Consider the following 19,124-nt stretch of genomic DNA (forward strand, 5'->3'; position numbering starts at 1 on the left):
TCGACATCTATAAAGACGCACTGCTGCTGTTGTTGCTTTTTTTCATAATATTACGTTCGTTTTCAAAATGCGTTCTTGCTGTGACGGTACCTTATGAGCTTTTTCTTGCGCTTAATAAACAAATATATAAGATAAGTAAGTCGATATGTCAACTTATGCGGGGTTGCTTCAGTGTGAGAGGGGCGCAGTGCCATGCTTCGTCCAGTGTATGGCGATTAACTCTCGAGGCATAGGACGTGTCGTAAGCGACCGTAGCCAGTGCAACATGAACGTAAAACCGGCTTCTAAATTGCAAAAAGTGCGTTTGAGTCCAATACGTAATTACTTCCGCCGTTTCTGATATGCTTTCACATGATAAACCAAACAAATTAACCTTTTAAATTTGAGCTTATGGGGACACGCCTGTTCGGCTGTCTTTCGGCAATCGTAATCTTTGCGTGTGCGTAAAAGCAGTCGGAATGAAAACTAAAATACGCTGCTCGCATCGGATCTACCTAGGCAGACCTGCCGATACCTAAGCAACTGGGCATCTTGAAAGATGCTGAGTCTGAAAATATTAAAGGACAGCATTAGCAGTGCATTCGCAAGCTGCAACAAGTAGGATGGCGAGCTGGCTTTAAAGCTGGTCAGTCGAAAAGTGGGCCCACAGCCATACATCATATAGGAATGGAAATAAATACAAATTGAGCCCGGTAATACTGCAGTTATTGGAAATGAAAGCGCATACCAGCACTTTTGTATGAAGACCGTACCAATATAAGAGCTTTAATTGCAATGCTGGAATTTTGTTCACTGATGACCTATAGCTGGCCTGTTGCTTACTGAAATCACGATATCGGTGTAGGTATCATAGCAAACGAAGATACTCTTGCAAAATAAAATGTTTCCACTTGCAAGCAGTGCAGCAGGTAGTTGTTGCTGTTGCTACTTTTGTGGCAGCTGCTGCCGAGGTAGACGTCGTCGAATTCACCAGATACACACGCTAAAGTTCACTGAATTTACAGCAAACAACAATTCATTTTGTATTGATTTCCACTTGCCTCCTTCACTGCGAACCCTTAACATCTTACCATCAAAGCCAGCAAGCATAGGGAGCGAGAAGTTGATAGGAAAACGAAGGAATAAAAACAAGCTTGTCCCACAATGGTTTCCTAGATTATGCTGATGATGTAAACAAATATCCGCGAGTTAAAGCAGTCATTAGTAGTGGATTGCTGGGCACTTCCTTGCATTTACTTTTCTTACCTTGCAGTCTTATTACCACGCTATGCAGCTGTACCGCTCTCAGGCCTAGTGCACTTCTTTCATTTTACTTGTTTAGCTACCTCCCTTTGTTTCATCAGCTCAGACAAGTTCAGCTTTGTCCAAAAATCTTTAAGGCTTGGTTCTGAAAGCTAAACATTTCGACAGTATTGCCTGTCTGGTTGGGTTGATAACTAAGTGAAACTTGAAAATTCCCCAGCCATCACTTTTTTATTTTACAGAAACCTGACGTTTCGGAACCAGCTCGGCTCTTTTCTCAGGGGTGCATGACGTGGGGCTTGGTGCAGCTATAAGTACGTTACGGAACGGGGAGGCTGAAGAATTAGCAACTTTCGCGTGGCTTGGTTCTACTATCCTCGCATAGACTATCCTAGGACTTGAATTGCTGAGAAGAGCTTTAAAGAAAACTAGCAGGATGCTACGAGATTGAGGGACATCATAAAGATTGCACCGCGTTTATATACCACTGTCTGTGTGGGCTGGAGATACTTAGATATCCAGTGATTTCTACAGCCTGTACCTTATGGTAATTGCAGAGAACTCTATGAGTGAGACAAGGCAGGAGCTGAACACCACGGGAAGACTGAAGCGTTGGCTGCGTAACGTAATTTGGAACAAGCTCTGCCGATACCACACCACCACTTCCAGAGGCGGACTCGACGGCCTCAGCGTCACTGCAGGTCACAACGGAAGAACTTGCGTTCAGGACGCCATACCACGCCCCCAGACGCCGTGCTTCGACGGAGGCCGTGTAAGAGAGGACCCCATCGTAAGCGACGACGCGACTCATGCTAGTGCTGAAGTCTTCGAGACCTGCTTTGTCGAAGAGATATACTGCCGCAGGAGCGATGCTAGTGAAGTTGGGACGGACGAGGACGAAGTTGTCGAGGGCTACGAAAGGGACTGTGATCAGCCGCCTGAGCACCTGGACTGGCAGTATTCTCACAGAAATCCAGACAACGGAGGAAGAAGCTCTGGCTCAGCAGACTGCGGTGATTATTTTTATACACGGAGACGCTTCATTATAGCTAGTTGGTCCACATATGTTAGAAAATTTAGGAAGGAGTTGCTCTGTTTTAATTTATAAAATAATTTAAAATAGATTGTGGACAGAAAGAGCTCGTAAATCAGTGTGTGTTTTGGCCCGTTGAACATGCTCACGCTCTTGGGTCTTCTGTGTTTATTTACGTAATCCCTCTCGCGTTTTTTGGTTAATGGAACAAAGAAGCGTTAATGTAGTATCTGAACACTTCAGTTATTCTGAGCTGTTATAGAAGGATGTGGGGATATCTTTTGCCAAACATGTAACGAATATGGGATCTTTCTCCGACAACTTTGTGCTGGAATTGCTTTGTGGGAAACGGTGCGGTGTTCGATGTTGGGCACGGTTACTGAGAAACATCTGATTATGGTGACCAGCAAAATTCCCTTACGCCTGAGCAAAGGAAAGTCTTGTGCGATTTTTAATGGGCCTTGTGGAGACTGTGCTGTGCGAGGGCAGGTGGCCCAGACTCCCATTCTCTCATGTTGTGACATTCGTCTTTTATGGACAGTTAATAAGAGCGTTCGCTTGAATGCACTCTGAGGTATGGGAGAAAACGACAATGTTTTTGTAAAATATGGCTGGTGGCTGAATTCATTTCAGAGTACTCGACTGCAGATTTGCCGCTTACATTATTTGTCGTATGACGGGAGAGGTAGAGCGACGGATTATGATTCAATGAACTAAAAAAATCTCAATCTATCTCGTAGGCGAGAGTAGGCACAACCACGAATGCATTGTAGGAGAGCTGTAGACCGTTTTCGGATGGTTCCCTCTCGATGACACAAGATTGCGATGTAACGTGTGCCACTCCGTTGGTTCGGCTTGGTTAGCGGCAAAGTGAATGTCTCAGTTACCGTGCGGTAGCGTTGTTTCAAATGCTCATAATACGATAAGCTTGCGACATGACCTATTTAATTAGTGGCGCTAAGCGCTCTCGTTGCAAAAACACGCAGCGTCATTTCGTGGTTTATCAACGAGTTGGGACTAACACAAAAAATACCTTGATATTTGAGCAATTCTACACCCCCGGAGCTTTCTTGTTTGAGGGCGAGAAAAGAGAATCGCCTTACCGTGCGTGCTGCTCGCTGCCTTCGACAAGTATTTCATAAGGATACGTGCCTTGTGGCACAGAAAGGTTATTTACATATATAGTTATAGGCTGCATTTGCGAAGGAAGTATTGCAAAGGCCGCTGATAAGGTCCTGATGTCCACACGTCTGCATCCGATACTCTGCATCTTAGGAGGCTTTTATCAGAGGGCATGTAGAGAGGGCAAGTTCAGAGCAAGTGGTCTATTTCCGCCTCGGATACAAGAGAGACTGGATACAGGTGTCTCATGAATATCATGTGTCTAACAATTCGACTGGAATAGGTAAGTGAAACGGACGCACGCAGTTTCAACTATAATGTTTTCTGATAGCGGTCGTCCGTCTTTCTTAGTACATCCCCTCTTTTCCGTACTCTATCTTAGCTTACTTACCACCCAAAGAGCGCTGCGCATATCGGTCAATGCGGAAACGTGAATAGCTAGCGTCGACTCGCGCTCACTAGAGAGCAGTAGAGGTCAAGTGCGCTTGTATTTTTACATGACTCTAAGAGAGAGAAGGAATGTTTTACTATCGAGGAATGCGGTAATGCGTACTGTTGCACAAGGTTTTAGCACCCGCTCTCTTTGCTTCATTTTCTGACTCTATGTGCATGCGTTACTTTCCTCGCCTTTGGAGCGGTACCACAGTAAAGGCTATTCGCTCATAGTAATGACAAATGTGCTGATCTATTTTTCGCTTTCACCTCTCACTCCCCCTCAGTAGCGTCAGCACAGAATGAGACCTACCGGCACTATAACTTCTTTGACCTGTCTTTTAAAAGAGTGAGCGCACCTTCTTTCCTCTTTATGTTCTCCGCTCTCTCTTATTGTGAAGTCTCAGTGGTTCTATCGTCACACGACGGAATTGACGTTCTTGGTGTGGCAGTGCTGACCGCGGTAAAAGCATCCACCGTGCACACCGCAGAATTGTATGAAATCAACAAAAGCGGCATCTCGGAGAGGAGTTCCTACTTGGGGCTACCCGAGAATGAGCGCTCGCCAAAGGACGCCCCAAGCGGTTGTTCCTTCGACCGGCACCAACAGGAAGTCTGGCCCGCCGCCGCAGACACGGTTGTTCCGTACTTTTCATCTCTGGTGGAGCCGCCGCAAGTCCCACAACAGTCTCAGGACGTATTCGACCAGCTGCTGGAAGCCTGCCGGCAGAGGGAGGCGGTTACGTTCTCCGAGATCCTGCAGCATCTGTGAGTCGGTTGTAAGGGCGAAGTGCATGTGAAATTTTTGGCTGTCGTGGTTCTTTGGGACAGCTAAAATTGCACTCAGGAATACGCAGAGTACCCAGAAATGTGGCGATTAGTTTGCGTTTCTTCTCATGTGATTGTGTTGGTTGCGCCACATTTCTGGGTACTATGCAGCACCAACTCACCCCTCAAGCTGTTATTTTGAGGAATACGCATACCTGACATTATCTGAGCTATGTGACGGTAAAAAAACAAAATGCATCGACATTATTGCGAAAGCAGCATATTTCAATAAAACGTTCCTTAGAGGTGACATGAAGTATCTTTGAGGAAGGATACATATATACGGACAAGGCTCAGGATCAGGTATTGCAATCGAACGCGCGATAAAGCAAGAAAACACCCTTGTTAGTGAAAGAATTTGAGGAGTACCTAAACCCTTTTTCTGGAAAAAAAAAAGGGAAAAGGTCATCTGCCGTTTATTCTTTGCCTGCAGGCTTATCACACTGTTTTCCAAAGTGACCATCACCCCTGGTGTCCCAGCAAAGAAAGCGAGTATTCTTTACTTATGATAAGCGTGTATTGAGGTTATCCTGCAATCGTTTTCATATGGCATCGATCTAAAACATTCAGACTGCATGTGGTCAAAAATTCTTTTGGCTGTCTATCTATCCGCCCGGTAAGTTGAAAGCAAACTGGTTAGCCTAACAATTTGAGATATCTGTAATGGTTCATTGGAATTACGACACAGAGTTCTAGTCATTGCAATGAGGCTGCTTATATCATGAATGAAGAAACTAGAACTTCGCTTGACCACTTCTGCATTTCTCAGTATGCTTCAGAGAGAATCCGTTTTGTTACTTATGTGCTGCTGATAGCATCCGAAGTTTTACGGTGGTGACAACGGTCTGTGCTGTCCCACTGTTCATGAGAGCGACTAGAAGAGGTTAGTAGTGCCCCTCAACAACCAGCAGGGTTCCTATGTGTTGCCTGAAGAGAAAGAAGTTCATTACAGTTTGTTTCGTAGATGCCTCAGAGACTAAGAGCTTTATTAAAATATGCGAAGCTTCCTAGGAGGAAGAAGTTTGCTGTGACAGTGGGTGCCTGAAGGTGGAAGAGCACAACACTGCCATCGGTGGTCGGCAGCCAGGTAGAAGCAAAACAAAAAGAGACACAATAGTCGTCATACGTTGATAAACATAAGCTGAAGATCCCGGATCGGTTACTTATTCAATGAATGATTCTTTTATAAACCCTGGCATGCAGGCTTGACTTGGTGAGTTAAGATATTTTCAGTGTTAGGAATGATCGTTTTTGTGGCGTTCCCATTTTATAGCTCAGAAATATGTTGGCTTAAGTGTGTGACGCTTACTCTACGTGTGGCGGGAGGTATGGACGCAGGCCCATATTTTTAACTTATGTTGGAGCCTTCTATGCACATTAGCTGAAGGCTCCGGATCGGTTATTTATTCTATATTTCTGCTACCATGTATGACGTAATTTTGGGAATTTGTCTGGGAACCTCATGGAACAGAATTGTACGGAAGCATAGCTAGCATACGCGTGTCTTCAGCTGTATTATAACAAAATGAATGCAGTTGTGATGTAATCCTTTCGACACTGGTAGGGAACATTGTCTGTCGAATTCTAGGCCATTTAAACGGTTCATACATGCAGTGAGCCAGTGGTGGACTAGTCTTACAGTCATAGCGTTCCAAACATTTTATTCCTGATTTGCTAGCACTAGCTCCAGCATCTACTCTTTTGCAAATGTAATGTGCAAGACATGCATACTCCGCAACATTCGTTTCTCATGGAGCCGCGTTTTGGTCGGCGTGTGAAAAAATATGTATTGTCCGATCTGCTTTTCAGTGGCGCGGAAAACTGCGTGAAACTGCACGAGAGTGAGCACGTCGACATCTTCCGAGTTTGCGGTGTGTGGTGTAGCCCTACGGTGCTTAAAGTCTTCGACAGCAGCTACATCGCGCAACGGGCCCTGAGTCTCTGCAACGAGATCAAGATCAGCTGGTGCGTCGAAAAGCCTGCTTGGTTCCAAAATCTGTTTCTTCAGATTATAAAACAATACACAACAAGGGTCCAGGCAAAAGAATCAGCCCGCTAAGTATCATTCCCACAAGAGGACTGTTCTGCGTCTGGAACAATTCCTATTTTTGTGAAGCTGGTCAGAGAACTTAGTGTTTTTCTCTATCGGTGTTCAAGTTTCACATGTTCCTTGTTTTGTGTAGGGTGTGTAGAATAGTAGTTTCACATGAAGGTCCACAGTTTGAATGAGTGATTTCTGGCACACTTTCCATTGGAGATGACCTCACGGTCCCAGTTATTTTCTGGTGTATACCTAGGCGCAACGGAGCCTCCCTTTCGACTTCACAATAAATGCGAACGAGGAAAATGACCAACTTACTTTTGTGAACTCATATCAGCAGGAAACAATGCAAACGGTGAAAAGCTCCATGCGTTTTCATGTCTGCATCGACGCGGTTGACCTTGGTTTTACCAACAACCTAGAGCCATACATAATAGAAAGTGGGTGCGAATCGGATACGTGGATTGTGCGAAATATATCGTAATACATAGTAAAAGTGCACGCTTAAGGCGTATCCAATACAAGCGCACCGTACTGACTGCGGCAAGGCTGCTCGAGACGGTTGTGGCTTCTTTTCCTGCATTATTTGAAATTTATTGGCTGAAATGTAAGCTACGCTGACAGCATTGGCGATCCTGTTCGAAGCCCACGGAGTGAGTGTCGCGTGTCACCGTTGCGGAGTTGTTCGGTACTTCGTAAGCGGAAGTCATCACCACAAAGAGTTTCACTTAAAGCCTTTCAGTCGTTTCCTGACTGATAGAATGCCTTCACCGCTAAGTTATAAATTGCAAAGTATGAACAGCAACATCATTCCTTGTAATGAGAATTGCAGCTGTGTATACCATATGCGTGCAGCAAAAACACACCTGTTCTAAGCTAAGAAGTGCAAATACTGACTAAAGACTGTATAAAATAGGTACATAGTAAACTTATGTAAAAATGGCAGGCCACATGATACACTGAAATAAATAACAAACTGCACCTCATAAAGCCTGCGGTAGAAGAGTGAAAGTCGAATACCCACCATAAACATTGCAAAGAAGTGGCTCTGCGCCGTCTTCGCATATGACACACACACTAAACACATAACTTCATTTTAACAAGACAGAATAAGCCCTTGTGTGATTCATGCGGACACGAGCTAACAGTCTTCCACAGTTCACTGTCATGCAGTCAACTTGACTAAAATGAACATTTTGCGCTGTGTTACAGAGGGCACATTCCTCATCATCCAGCCGTGTTTTAAAGAGAAAATGCTCTCGTTGATTTGTCCCGTGTTTGTTTTTATTTTTAAGAGAAAAAAAATGTTCAAAACAGAGTATAAAGTTTATTAACTACATTCTGTAAATGCAACACTCTTAATCTTGTGATTGGCGCACGATAGCCTGCGTTGCTTGTGCGCCACTAAACCCCAACACAACACACACAAAACTAATTATTTTGCTTGTCCGCGACCCCTCCAAAAGACTCGCATCTGGAGGACAGCAAACCTTAAAGACAGAGTAGCTAACTTAGCCCCTTATTTGCGTTCAGCAGTCTTTATAGCGACAGTTCTCAAGTCATATCACGGAAAGACCTCCCGCACAAGTTAAGGTTTGGATTATTGTGTTTACCGTCCCAAAGCGTCTCACGTTATAAGAGACGTGACATATAAGGCTCCAGAGATTTTGACTGCCTGGTGTTTTTTAATGCGCACTGGCACACAGCACATGGACGCATTACTTTTAGTCTCTATCTAAAAGCGGCCGCAGCGGTCAGATATTAAACCTGTAACTTAGGGTTCAGTAGTCGATCACCATAAGCACTGAGCTACTGCGGCAAGGCACCCGTTCCATTAAAAAAAAATTCTGTGTCTGTGCGTGAACAAAATTGGACCTTGCCGGAGCCATTGGTGACTAGTAGGGCTTAAAAAAGTCTGAAACTTTCCTCACAGCACGGGATAAAATATGCAATCTGAAACTGGCGTAACTTCGTAGACACCGCTCTGGTTCCGTTTCAAAGAACTTCCTCTCCGTGAAAGTGAACGAACTTTCATTATTGCTGGGTAGCTGAGGTAAGCTGCTCAACGGGCACAAGTAATTTTGCTGGTAGCTTTATATACTTGAAATACATTACATAAACGCACGCCACCTATATAGAGGCACGAACAGCATGTCCCCCGTCGCCATGGTGCAGTCGTAGGACGCTTGATTGCTGTGCCCAAGGATGCGGGATTGAGCGAAAATCAAGGCGCCGTCCGCGTGCTGTGTGAGGTCAGCTCACGTTAAGAAACTCAGGCGGTCGAAAATCAATTTCCGGAGCTCTCCACTACGGCGTCTCTCATAGCCTGAGTCGGGATGTTAAACCCTGTAAATCAAACAAGAAAACTTGGTTGTAGAAAAGGTACTGGCTTAGGCCTGCCTATCCTGCAAAACGCGCAGGAAATATCTTACCCTGCAATTAGCTACCGTATCTGGCAAGGAACACATTTTGCTAGTTGTCAGCCACGACAGTTTACGCACAGGCAAATTTACTAAATTACTAAACTGAACTTGGTCCTTTGTTGTTGGTTGCTGCTAAGGGCTTAAAGCACAGCAGGGGTGCTGTTAAAGTAAGCCAGGTTTTCATGCAATTTATTCAGCGCTTCATGCGGTAAGCCTGTTCTTACATCATATATATTTTTTTCCTGAAAGGTACCTGAATGCCCTGGTCGATGGAACCGAAAACCAAACAGCGGGCTTTTCTCAGCTTCAAGCGTAAGTCAACTGCATTTCATTTCGCTAATGTGGTTGTATTTTGCGGAGTTGACATCTCGAATCGACACATAGATTGTGAGCGGCGTAAATCACTTGTATTTGATATTGATAACGTGGTATCAGTTTGTGAGGTTGACGTCGTCTTGAAGTGACTCTTAGATTATGAGGGCTGCAGTAGTGGTGACTTAGGGATGAATTTAGACTGTTTTACGTTTGTTAAAGTACACTAACGTCGCACTGCCCAAAGAGTGTTTTGCATACCGTTTTATTAAACTGCTGCTCCTGCGGCCGCAGTTAAGTTTATCGGTGGTGGTGTACCCAGCCCAATGAAAAGGCGTCTCAGGTTTAGCGGCCGATAATAACAGTGACAAGGTTTTCCCTGAAAAGGAAAAAAAAGTGTACGTTGATTCTGAAGCGATCACTGAAACGGGACTTTCTTTTGGGTGAACTACGTTGTTTTTGGCATAGCAATATGCAGCAACTAAAAACATCCGCCCTTTATATCATGTTTTCATGAATAACACTGAGCGGTTGGAGCTGAGCCATTAACGAAGAGGGGACTCGTGAGTGACCACTTTGACTCTTAAAAGGCGCCACTTGTTCGCTTGTCGTTGTCTCGAACAAGGGCTAATTAAATGGACCAGGACACCCCATGCATCGTGAAGAAAACGTAGTTAATTGGTGCACCATGTATGTAACAGATTGGATGCCAAATATGAAAAGCATAGCAGGAGGAGACGGCGAGTCCAATGAGAGGAAGCAGTTACAAAAATTTGCAAAGAAAAAGGAGGGGGGGGGGGGTCACCTGACGGAGAACATGGTGAATTGAAAGTCAGTGAGTGAGCCATTGTTCTGCTGCAGGTGAGAGGAGGCTGTGCATTTACAGCTGCTGATAATTCTGTGCGACGCATGCAATCACACTCAGCGGATGTTGTCGTAGAAGGAGAGGGTCAATTGGTCATAGTTCTCGCTATAACGCTTCCAGAGGCGCTGAAGAATCCCCGGTGTTTAAGTGCGACAGCATTGAAGCTTCCTTTAAGTGAAAAATGCGACGTCGGCGTTGTGGTTTCGTGAGCGGAAAATCACTAACACGTCATTGGCAGGTGGCATGGCCGTGCACTGATTGCACGGCGGGTTGTGTGACTCTGTAGTGCACATTTCTGGTGTAGTTGTTCAACCGACATACTCAAGGGACATTTGCGTAAAAAAACCCGACTGGACACAAGGCACAAGGGCTCTGTCATGTCGTGTGTGGCGCACTCTATTTAGGTAGAGTTTGTGACGTCACGAGGCCAGATGACGTAGATGAGCTACCAACTCGAGTAGCTGCTGTGAGATCGGAATTAAATCCGGGACACTTGGGTTTCAAGTCGCTCCGCCGTAGCGGTGCAGTGATTAAGATTCCCGAATATTGTGCCTGAGTACCCAGGTTCGATCCCGACTGCTGGCGGCTACTTTTCGGTACAGGCGAAACAGAGGCGTCCTGTGCTGTGCGATGTTAGTTCACGTTACCCAGGTGGTCGAAATTACTCCGTAGTCCTCACTACGGCTCCTCTTTCTCTCTTTCCGCTTTCACTCCTACTTTCCTACCTGTCCTTACGGCGCGATTCAGGTGTCCACAGAAAAAGTGTAACAAATACTGCCCCTTTCCCTTGCTGTGAACAAATTAATATTATTATTATTATCCTGAGTAAGGTACGCTACCCGTAGGGCACGCGGGTACGTGCGTACGGCCTGTCTAAAACGAGACCTCATTCTTGTACTGGGTGGTTTCTCACATAACATTTTAGCTTGCGATTTTATGGTAATAATAATAATTTGCTATGTAATATAGGGAAACCTTAAAGTACTATTAGAGATTAAGTGAGTGGTAAAATGGACGTACGTGAAAGAGAATGCTCAAGAGAGCTGCAGACGGGAGCCATAAACCTTTTCAAGTCATATAATCGAAGTTGGAGCCTGTTTCGCAAATATTTATTTCGCTACTTGTATCTCTCTGTTTGCACCTGTTTGATAGAGCACACTGCACATGGGAAAGGTATCCCAAGCTGTTGTCGGACGCCACCGCCAACTACGTGAGTGAACAGGGCTCTACCATCTCGAGACAAGGTAAGCGCTCTATCGTATCAGTTCACCTTAGGCACAAACAGTATCAGCCTAATATGTAATTAAATATTAGGTGGCTAAGCACGGATATACAAGCTGAAGCAAATTTAGCTTTGGTTAGCTAAATTGTTTCGTTCAGCATTGCTTGATCATATTTCGTGTTGTTCAGCTTATTATTTACCGTATTTGGTAAATAGAGTGGTATAAAGGAGCCATATGTAAAGCCTTAATTCAACCTTTAAAATGATATGAAGACAATAAAGATGGGAAGATCCAAAGTGCAGAGTGAAAGAATGCCTATTTAGCGGGCGAATGATCACAATGCCGAGATGTGCAGTGGTCCAAAGCTTTCGTCGGTGTTATAAGCAGATCTTCCTGCCTAGAAATGGGTTCGAACCAACTGGCGGTGACTTTTGTTATGTTCTTGTGCATTTGTTTGAAGAAGGCTTCATTGCCAACTCGGCGAATCCAAATATGCAGGTTGTAATGTATCTGCATTAAAATGAATTTTTTTCGGAAGAAATAAAGCGCTCGAATATGGCCATAATCGTAAGGTACAATCTAGAACATATACCAAAGTCATAGCCTAAACCTATAAGTCGAAATTTTTACGATACCCATGGAGTTGAGACTCTCATGGGTGATGGTGAGCCTCCTTGTCACCCTTCCAATATTTCGAGTTCGGTGGTATCGCAAGAGCTGCACCATAAGGCTGACAAACTCTGTACACGGAAGCCGATGGATGCTAGCTTTCAAAAACATGTGGCGGCCCGTGGGTTCGGAAGGGCTTGGTAGGCTTGGTGCACCCGTAAAGGCGGATAAGGCCACTGGATGGTTGGTTGGTTTGTGGGGTTTAACATCCCAAAGTGACTCAGGCTATGAGAGACGCCGTAGTGGAGGACTCCGGAAATTCCGCCCACCTGGGGTTCTTTAACGTACACTTACATCGCACAGCACATGGGCGCCTTGCTTTTCGCCTCCATCGAAAAGCGGCCGCAGAGGCCGGGATGCGTATTTGGGTTTGCTCGGTACGGTGGCTCCGCAAGGGACAAAACGACAGAAGAGCCGAAGAAAGCGTGCTGTTCCGACTAGCATCTACCGCCCCCAGGAGCCGAACAGCCTAGCGATTAGCGGCGCATGCTTTTTCAATGGGCGTCATGCTGGACGCGGCACTAGCTTGAGAAAGCCTATACTACTACTACTACTTCTATTACTACTACTACTACTACTACTACTACTACTACTACTACTACTACTACTACTACTACTACTACTACTACTACTATTATTATTATTGTTATGAATTATTATTATTATTAGTAGTAGTAGTATAGAGGAAGACTCGTTTCACGAGGTTGGCAGTGAATTGTCTGTATGTAACGGGCGAATTAGCTGGCTAAATATTATCTTCACAGTTTTAATTATTAATAATAATAGTAATTGATTCACAGGAAAGGAAAGGCGCAGTATCTGTCACACGTGTGTCTGTGGACATCCGACCCGCGCCGTAAGAGAAGGGATGAAGGTGGGAGTTAACGTGGAAAGAGAGAAAGAGGAGCCGTAGTGGAGGGCTTCGGAGTAGTTCAGGTGTCCACAGACACAAGTGTGACAGATACTGCGCCTTACCCTTCCTGTGAACCAATTATTATTATTACTATTAATTAAAACTGTGAAGATATTCAGCCAGTTAATTTGGCCGTCTACTACTACTACTACTACTACTACTACTACTACTACTACTACTAATAATAATAATAATAATAATAATAATAATAATAATAATAATAATAATAATAATAATAATAATCATTAGCAGAGAAATATTACTTTGTGTATTATTATTATTATTTAGTAGTAGTAGTAGTAGTAGTAGTAGTAGTAGTATTATAGGCTCTCTCAAGCTAGTGCCGCGTCTAACATGACGCCCATGGAAAAAGCATGCGCCGCTAATCGCTAGGCTGCTCGGCTCCTGGGGGCGGTAGATGCTAGTCGGAACAGCCCGCTTTCTTCGTCTCTTCTGTCGTTTTGTCCCTTGCGGAGCCACCGTACCGAGCAAACCCAAATACGCGGCCGGGATTCGATCCCGCGTTCTTGGGCACAGTAGTCGAGCGCCGTAACCACTGCGCCACCCCGGCAGGGCAGGGCCACTGGAGGTTACACTGCTTGTCCTGTACAAATGCCTTTAGAACTCCGGTTACAGGCGATTTATTTTTGTGGCCATGTAGAAAGGTATATGCTCTCTGTAGATTTGTGTCTAAAGATGGTTTACTTGGCTCTTAAAAGCACCTCATATGCACTTTTCGAAATTCTGCTTTGGTAATAAAGTATTCGTGGCCGATAGTAGTGCGAACGAAATGGACTGAAGGAAAACGTCATTCCGACTCGTCAGACGGCTGCCCTGACTTCTGCAAAGATACATAAATAACGATTATGTGCAGGTGGACGAATGCTGTGTCCACCATATGTTGTCCTTTGTATGCCTTTCGCGGGCGAAGAGCTCTCCAAAGTGAAGGTAGGTTGCTGATCAATCTTTTGCAGCGTTCAGATGAGGGACCCGCACAAAGTTGCTCAGATGCCTTCAATGTGTTTATTTGACCTTTATCAAGTGTTCTTCTGTGGATATTTATGAACACGGAATGACTATTAGTATGTGATTGTTGCTACCTAGGGAGATTATCGCACCTTTCGTTGTCTTCCCATGTGTGTACTACAGTGCGTGTATGTGTATATACAAGTACCTATGTGTGTGGAAGACAATACCCTCTACTAGGAGCCTCGCGCATGTTTTTTTTTTTCGAATGTGTAGTTGCGAGAACAATGTGGCGGCTCGCATATAGGATGTTTAACGTCCGCATGAACCCCGGCGTCAAGCGCCGACGCGACCCTTTTAACACATTGTGTTCAGTGTGGTTCTGTTGGTGTTGTGGCGTCGCAGGTGCCTCGCTGAGGCGCGCCGCACTCCCGCCCGAGCAATGTACCCAGCCTTGCAGAGGCTGCGCCTCGTGATGCCTGTCGTCCTTTATTAGAACCCTCCCCGTTTATACTGTTTTCTCGTCTCTGTGGAATCAAGTTTTTTTTTAGTTCATTACGTATATGTAACCTATAGTATTTTGTATAGTGCTTTGTTTTGTGAGCAATGTGCGTTTTTTGTATGTATGTACCTTATACATTTTCTTTATGAATACAGTGTATTTTGCACCATATGTATATTTGATGTGAATGGAAGCCAATAAACTTCTCTTTGTAGAAAATAGGTGAATTGAGATGCGGAGGGGGATGGGAGAGAGAGAAGAGGGAGGGATGGGGTTTTATATGCACATTCAGATTGTTTCGTCTCTTAAAATTGCCAGGCATGATCCACCTGTGGCATATGTCGCTACCTGTGGGAAACTGTTGAACCTTTAAAATTGAGCATATTGTTTCGGCGTACATTCAGCACAGTGTAGAAAATTCTCCGTGAGACACTAACATGCAAGATGCCCTGGACAGAAAAATTAGGCTGGCTGTGCTATGAGTATATTTCCGCAATTTAAAGTTTCAAGGTGGTTACTTAGAGAAGGTTCGGACAATTCATTTTATATATTTTATATATGCAAATGCTCTTCGCGAGGCATGTTTGAGGGGTATTAGCTACAATTTTGCTACAAGCTTTTCCTTCCAGTGACGACACACCTTATTTAGGGATTTGCACTATTCTAATCTTCTTCACCTCGCCGCAGTTCCAGAACATCCTGCAACTTCGCTCCGTAATCCAGCAGGTGGCGTTGACGGTCGCAGTCGGAGAGGCAGAACTCGAGTTTGAGCACCGCGCTCTGACCTCGAGTCATGTGCTGGTGAAGGCCGCACAAGGTTGCGTCGCGCGTTTCCGCGTCATGAAGAGCAGCGTGTACGTCGACTTGCACGGCATCAAGGCGACTATCGTCGACTTTGCCGCGTCAAGGCTATGCGCGGGCGCAGGTGAGTGAGAGCTTGCAACTCAAGCCTAAACTCAATATCCATTGCTTGACTCATATTCATAGGTACAGCATATTGGGGCCCACACTTATGCATTGTGGCATTACATCATAAAATTTTTAACATGTCAAATGTGCTCTTTCGAGTATGCTTTGCAGGCGCAAGTAACACGTAAAGGCGAATGCGTAAGGCTTCATCAAGGCTCGGACGAGGAGAAATCACTTCAGCCAAGCTGAAAATCATGCGTTTCTTATTCAGTGAAATACTCTTTATATAAAAGGTTACATTCTCTGTACAAGTTTAAGAATCCAGGACCTTTTCTTGGGCGTTATTGATCCTTGTTGCTCATTACGGGATCGGCACATTTGAAAATCTGTGGAAAGTAACAGTGATTATAAACCTCACTTCTCCGATAGTTAAGACCACCTCTCATGCTGTAATGGCAATACTATATATAAAGGTTAGAAGCCAATCTCTTGATTCGTTTTTTATGAGAGGAGCTTTACACCTCATTACAGATCACACCATTACTTTCTGATCATGCGGAAATAAATGAGACTGGTTATCATAAATGTGCTTGTGTTGTCAGCTGAAAAATTTCAGTAACTAATTTTGAATGATGTGATTCATCAGTATACTGCACGTTCATTTAGACAAAATTAAAGAAGTCAGGCCGATTATCTGAACTCAGGTAAATGAAAATGCGTGAGCGTTTTATTTTATTTTTTGTCTTGCCAATCAGTTGCAATTCTGATAGTGCTCCAAGTCACATTTGTTTTGTATTTCCCTAACCAATCTACACAAATTCTAGTCATATTTCAACTCCGACTACAATTCGATTCTGATTTTCTAAATGACGGGCATCTTGATTTGTAATCGTCTATTTTATTCATTTTTATTCAGTCGATTCCGCTTCGACCTACCCATTCTGTCAGCTAAATATGGTAGAAAAATTTTTCTCTCTACCTGCCAGCGCTCAACAATGGCTGATAGAATAAATTAAACAAAACTTCCCGCTTTTGGAAGGCTTCATACAGATCCTCACACCGTCGGTGCTATCTAAAAAGAAAAACGAATTGATTTGGATTCATTTTACCCCTTCCTTGACGCGGGTTAGGGCTTACGGAGGGCACCAAGAAAGTCGAATACGCAAGTCAGCGTATTAGCTAAGGCTTGTAATTTGTTCAATTTTGTTTTTAATTTTTATGGTTATATGTTTTAAAGAGTCATCCAGCAGTCAATGACAGTGTAGCCGCAAAGCAAAAAAACACTTAAAATTTGTAGCTGCTGTCTTCAGGGGAAGAGAGTCACCCTGAAGGCTTCTCACTGTAACCTGGCGGCTGCCCCGGCTTCTGACGCAGATTCCACCTCACAGCAATTGCGTCCCACTGATAACGTTACCCAAAGCCCAGACATGAGCTTCGCCGGTATTGCGGTCAAGATGAGTTCCCTGTGCAGAGTAGCAGTGTGCCGCCATGTCAAAATGTTTTGCGCCCATTTATTGCGCTTCTGATCCGGCATCCAGACGACAGTATGGCCCCTATATTTTCTGGAACTTTCTAAGGCACTGAAAAACGAAGCTGTTGATTTTTTTTTCGCCGCCAGTACTTCTGATCTCGCTCGGGGATGTTCATTTGTGCTCGTTAATGTCGCCACAGCAAAACATTACGTTGCAGTTTGCTTTTCTCTAGCCGCTATCTTGAAAATTATCCCTGATGCCTTGATTACATAGAAGATTGTATGAAAGCAAGTTTACAACTCCTGGCCTTACCAAAGGCCAATTTATCTATGCCTCAGGAAGAGAAGAAGCAAATCGTATGGTGGAGCTACTTTAATTTGTCTTGTATCAGGGCAACATTTTTCTTTTGCCTCGAAATACCCTTTTTGCCTTTTTTCAATAATTGTTCATTTATCAGCTTGAGTACTTTGATGAGAAACTATAATACAAAAAAAGAGGTCCGTAAATTCGAAATCATCAGATTACGTTAAAGGCGTTAGTAATTTGTGAACCTGTGTGTGTTTTGCGGTAAATGATATTATTGCAACAGAGCACTTTCAACTTGTCAGCTCACTCACTAACGACTTTTATTTCTCCAGTATTTAAAAAGCAGGGCTTCTTTTTTATGCGAAAGGTATTCTGTTACATGGTCCTGACGCAGGGTCGATGCCCCTCTACACTGAGCTCGACGAGCTGTCCGAAGAGAAGAAGAGAGGAGTGGGAGAGAGGCTCACTTTGATCAAGAACATCGTCAGGTATAGTGAAGATCTCTATTCAGACGTTATAGCGTTCGATTACTTTACAATAAGGCCGGAAGCACAAAAGCAAGCCATGTCCGCTTTGCACCCATTTCGCCTTGGTTGCCCACCGACTACAAAATTGAACTGGTAAACAGAAATTTGCGGGCGTTGCTCCTGTGAGCCCGGATCGCGTGCCTAAGATGCACGAATTATGGATATGTAAAAAATGAAGGAAAGCGAATAAAGTCCCGTCTACGCCAATTGATTCATGGAAATCTTTCTAAGCCATGAGCGAGGCAACCGGTGGAAGTCCTTCGTCTGCCGCCGCGTGCACAGTCACTCCATCTAGTGCCACCGACGTCTTTCCTCTTGTAGCGCATGCCACATATGCGTTTAGATGGCGTTTAGATGAAGAACTGTTGATGGAGTGTCTCTTGAAAAAGAAATATGTGTGAAAAATAAAAAGTTGTCTTAAGTGTACATACATTGTCTTGCTCGAATTTGTTTACTCAATATATTGAAAAGCAAACAAAGGTGATGAGTTAATTTGTGCCCAAATTTCGCACTAGGAAGTAACGTAATCTTCGGCAATATTTCTCCGTCTTTCTTGTATCGCAATATATATGAAGACAGAGGTTTACGTTTTGACTGCGGGTCCAAACACATCTTGCCTCGCAGGCCCAAAGCGTCCCACTTCCACCCGTATACAAACGCGGTTTTTCTCCACGACCTGATACACGAGCTCCTGGAGGTTTACGAGCCGATCTTCGAGGCCACGAGACCCTCCTGGACGGAACCCGAGTGCGAAGCGTGGCGAGACTTGGCGCTGTGGTCGGAGGAGATCTCCTGCTGCAGCAGCGCCATGGACTTTGTCGTGGCCCGGGTGCTGAGAAGCGTGCGGTTCGCGGAACTTCAGCATCATGCAGATGAGGACTAAAGCCGCCCACAGCACACCCTTCTGTGGCATCATTCACTGATTTTCTTTTCTCGTCGTTTTTTTAGCAGAGCCGTAAATATTTGAACGGGTGGTAAATTACCACCCCTTTTTGTTTCTAAACAGTCTGGTGCCAATCGCGGAAAACTGTCGACACTAGCTACGTGTAATCATGTGGTAAGAATAAAGGGCTCTGCTTTCTTAATATGCGCGGTGCTACAGGTCAACTTGAAATGGCTTGTTTTTTAACCAGCGCGATGATACCGTGCACCGCACGGCGTCATTTTCATTTCTCCTATATTGAAATATAAACGCCGCATCTGAGGCTGGATGTTTTGAATCAGGTCTAAGCCGATATCCCCTAAATCTACTCAGAAACAGATGTAAACCAAGAGGGCGCGCGCGCGCGCACGCACACACACACACACACACACACACACACACACACACACACACACA

General features: G+C 44.5%; 1 protein-coding gene across 1 annotated transcript; it reads left to right on the forward strand.

Moving 5' to 3' along the window:
* The first annotated feature begins 4,450 nt into the window (after positions 1 to 4,450).
* LOC146178540 (serine/threonine-protein kinase haspin-like) lies at positions 4,451 to 18,859 on the forward strand. The gene is made up of 8 exons (XM_084579777.1): positions 4,451 to 4,597; positions 6,467 to 6,622; positions 9,371 to 9,433; positions 11,451 to 11,542; positions 13,978 to 14,051; positions 15,259 to 15,496; positions 17,653 to 17,746; positions 18,410 to 18,859. The coding sequence occupies exons 5-8, from the start codon at positions 13,986 to 13,988 to the stop codon at positions 18,666 to 18,668; spliced, it is 657 nt and encodes a 218-aa protein (XP_084435903.1). The 5' UTR covers positions 4,451 to 4,597; positions 6,467 to 6,622; positions 9,371 to 9,433; positions 11,451 to 11,542; positions 13,978 to 13,985; the 3' UTR covers positions 18,669 to 18,859.
* The last annotated feature ends 265 nt before the right edge of the window (positions 18,860 to 19,124 follow it).

This window comes from Amblyomma maculatum, chromosome 9 (assembly GCF_055883805.1).
Source record: "Amblyomma maculatum isolate TAMU_Amacu chromosome 9, ASM5588380v1, whole genome shotgun sequence".
In the NCBI taxonomy this organism is placed as follows: Eukaryota; Metazoa; Arthropoda; class Arachnida; order Ixodida; family Ixodidae; genus Amblyomma; species Amblyomma maculatum.

Coding starts and splice junctions, on each gene's coding strand:
- LOC146178540 (XM_084579777.1), top strand. CDS start 13,986: ATGCTGTGTCCACCATATGTTGTCCTTTGTATGCCTTTCGCGGGCGAA. Junction 14,052..15,258: donor AAGAGCTCTCCAAAGTGAAG/GTAGGTTGCTGA, acceptor ACCTCGCCGCAG/TTCCAGAACATCCTGCAACT. Junction 15,497..17,652: donor AAGGCTATGCGCGGGCGCAG/GTGAGTGAGAGC, acceptor GTCCTGACGCAG/GGTCGATGCCCCTCTACACT.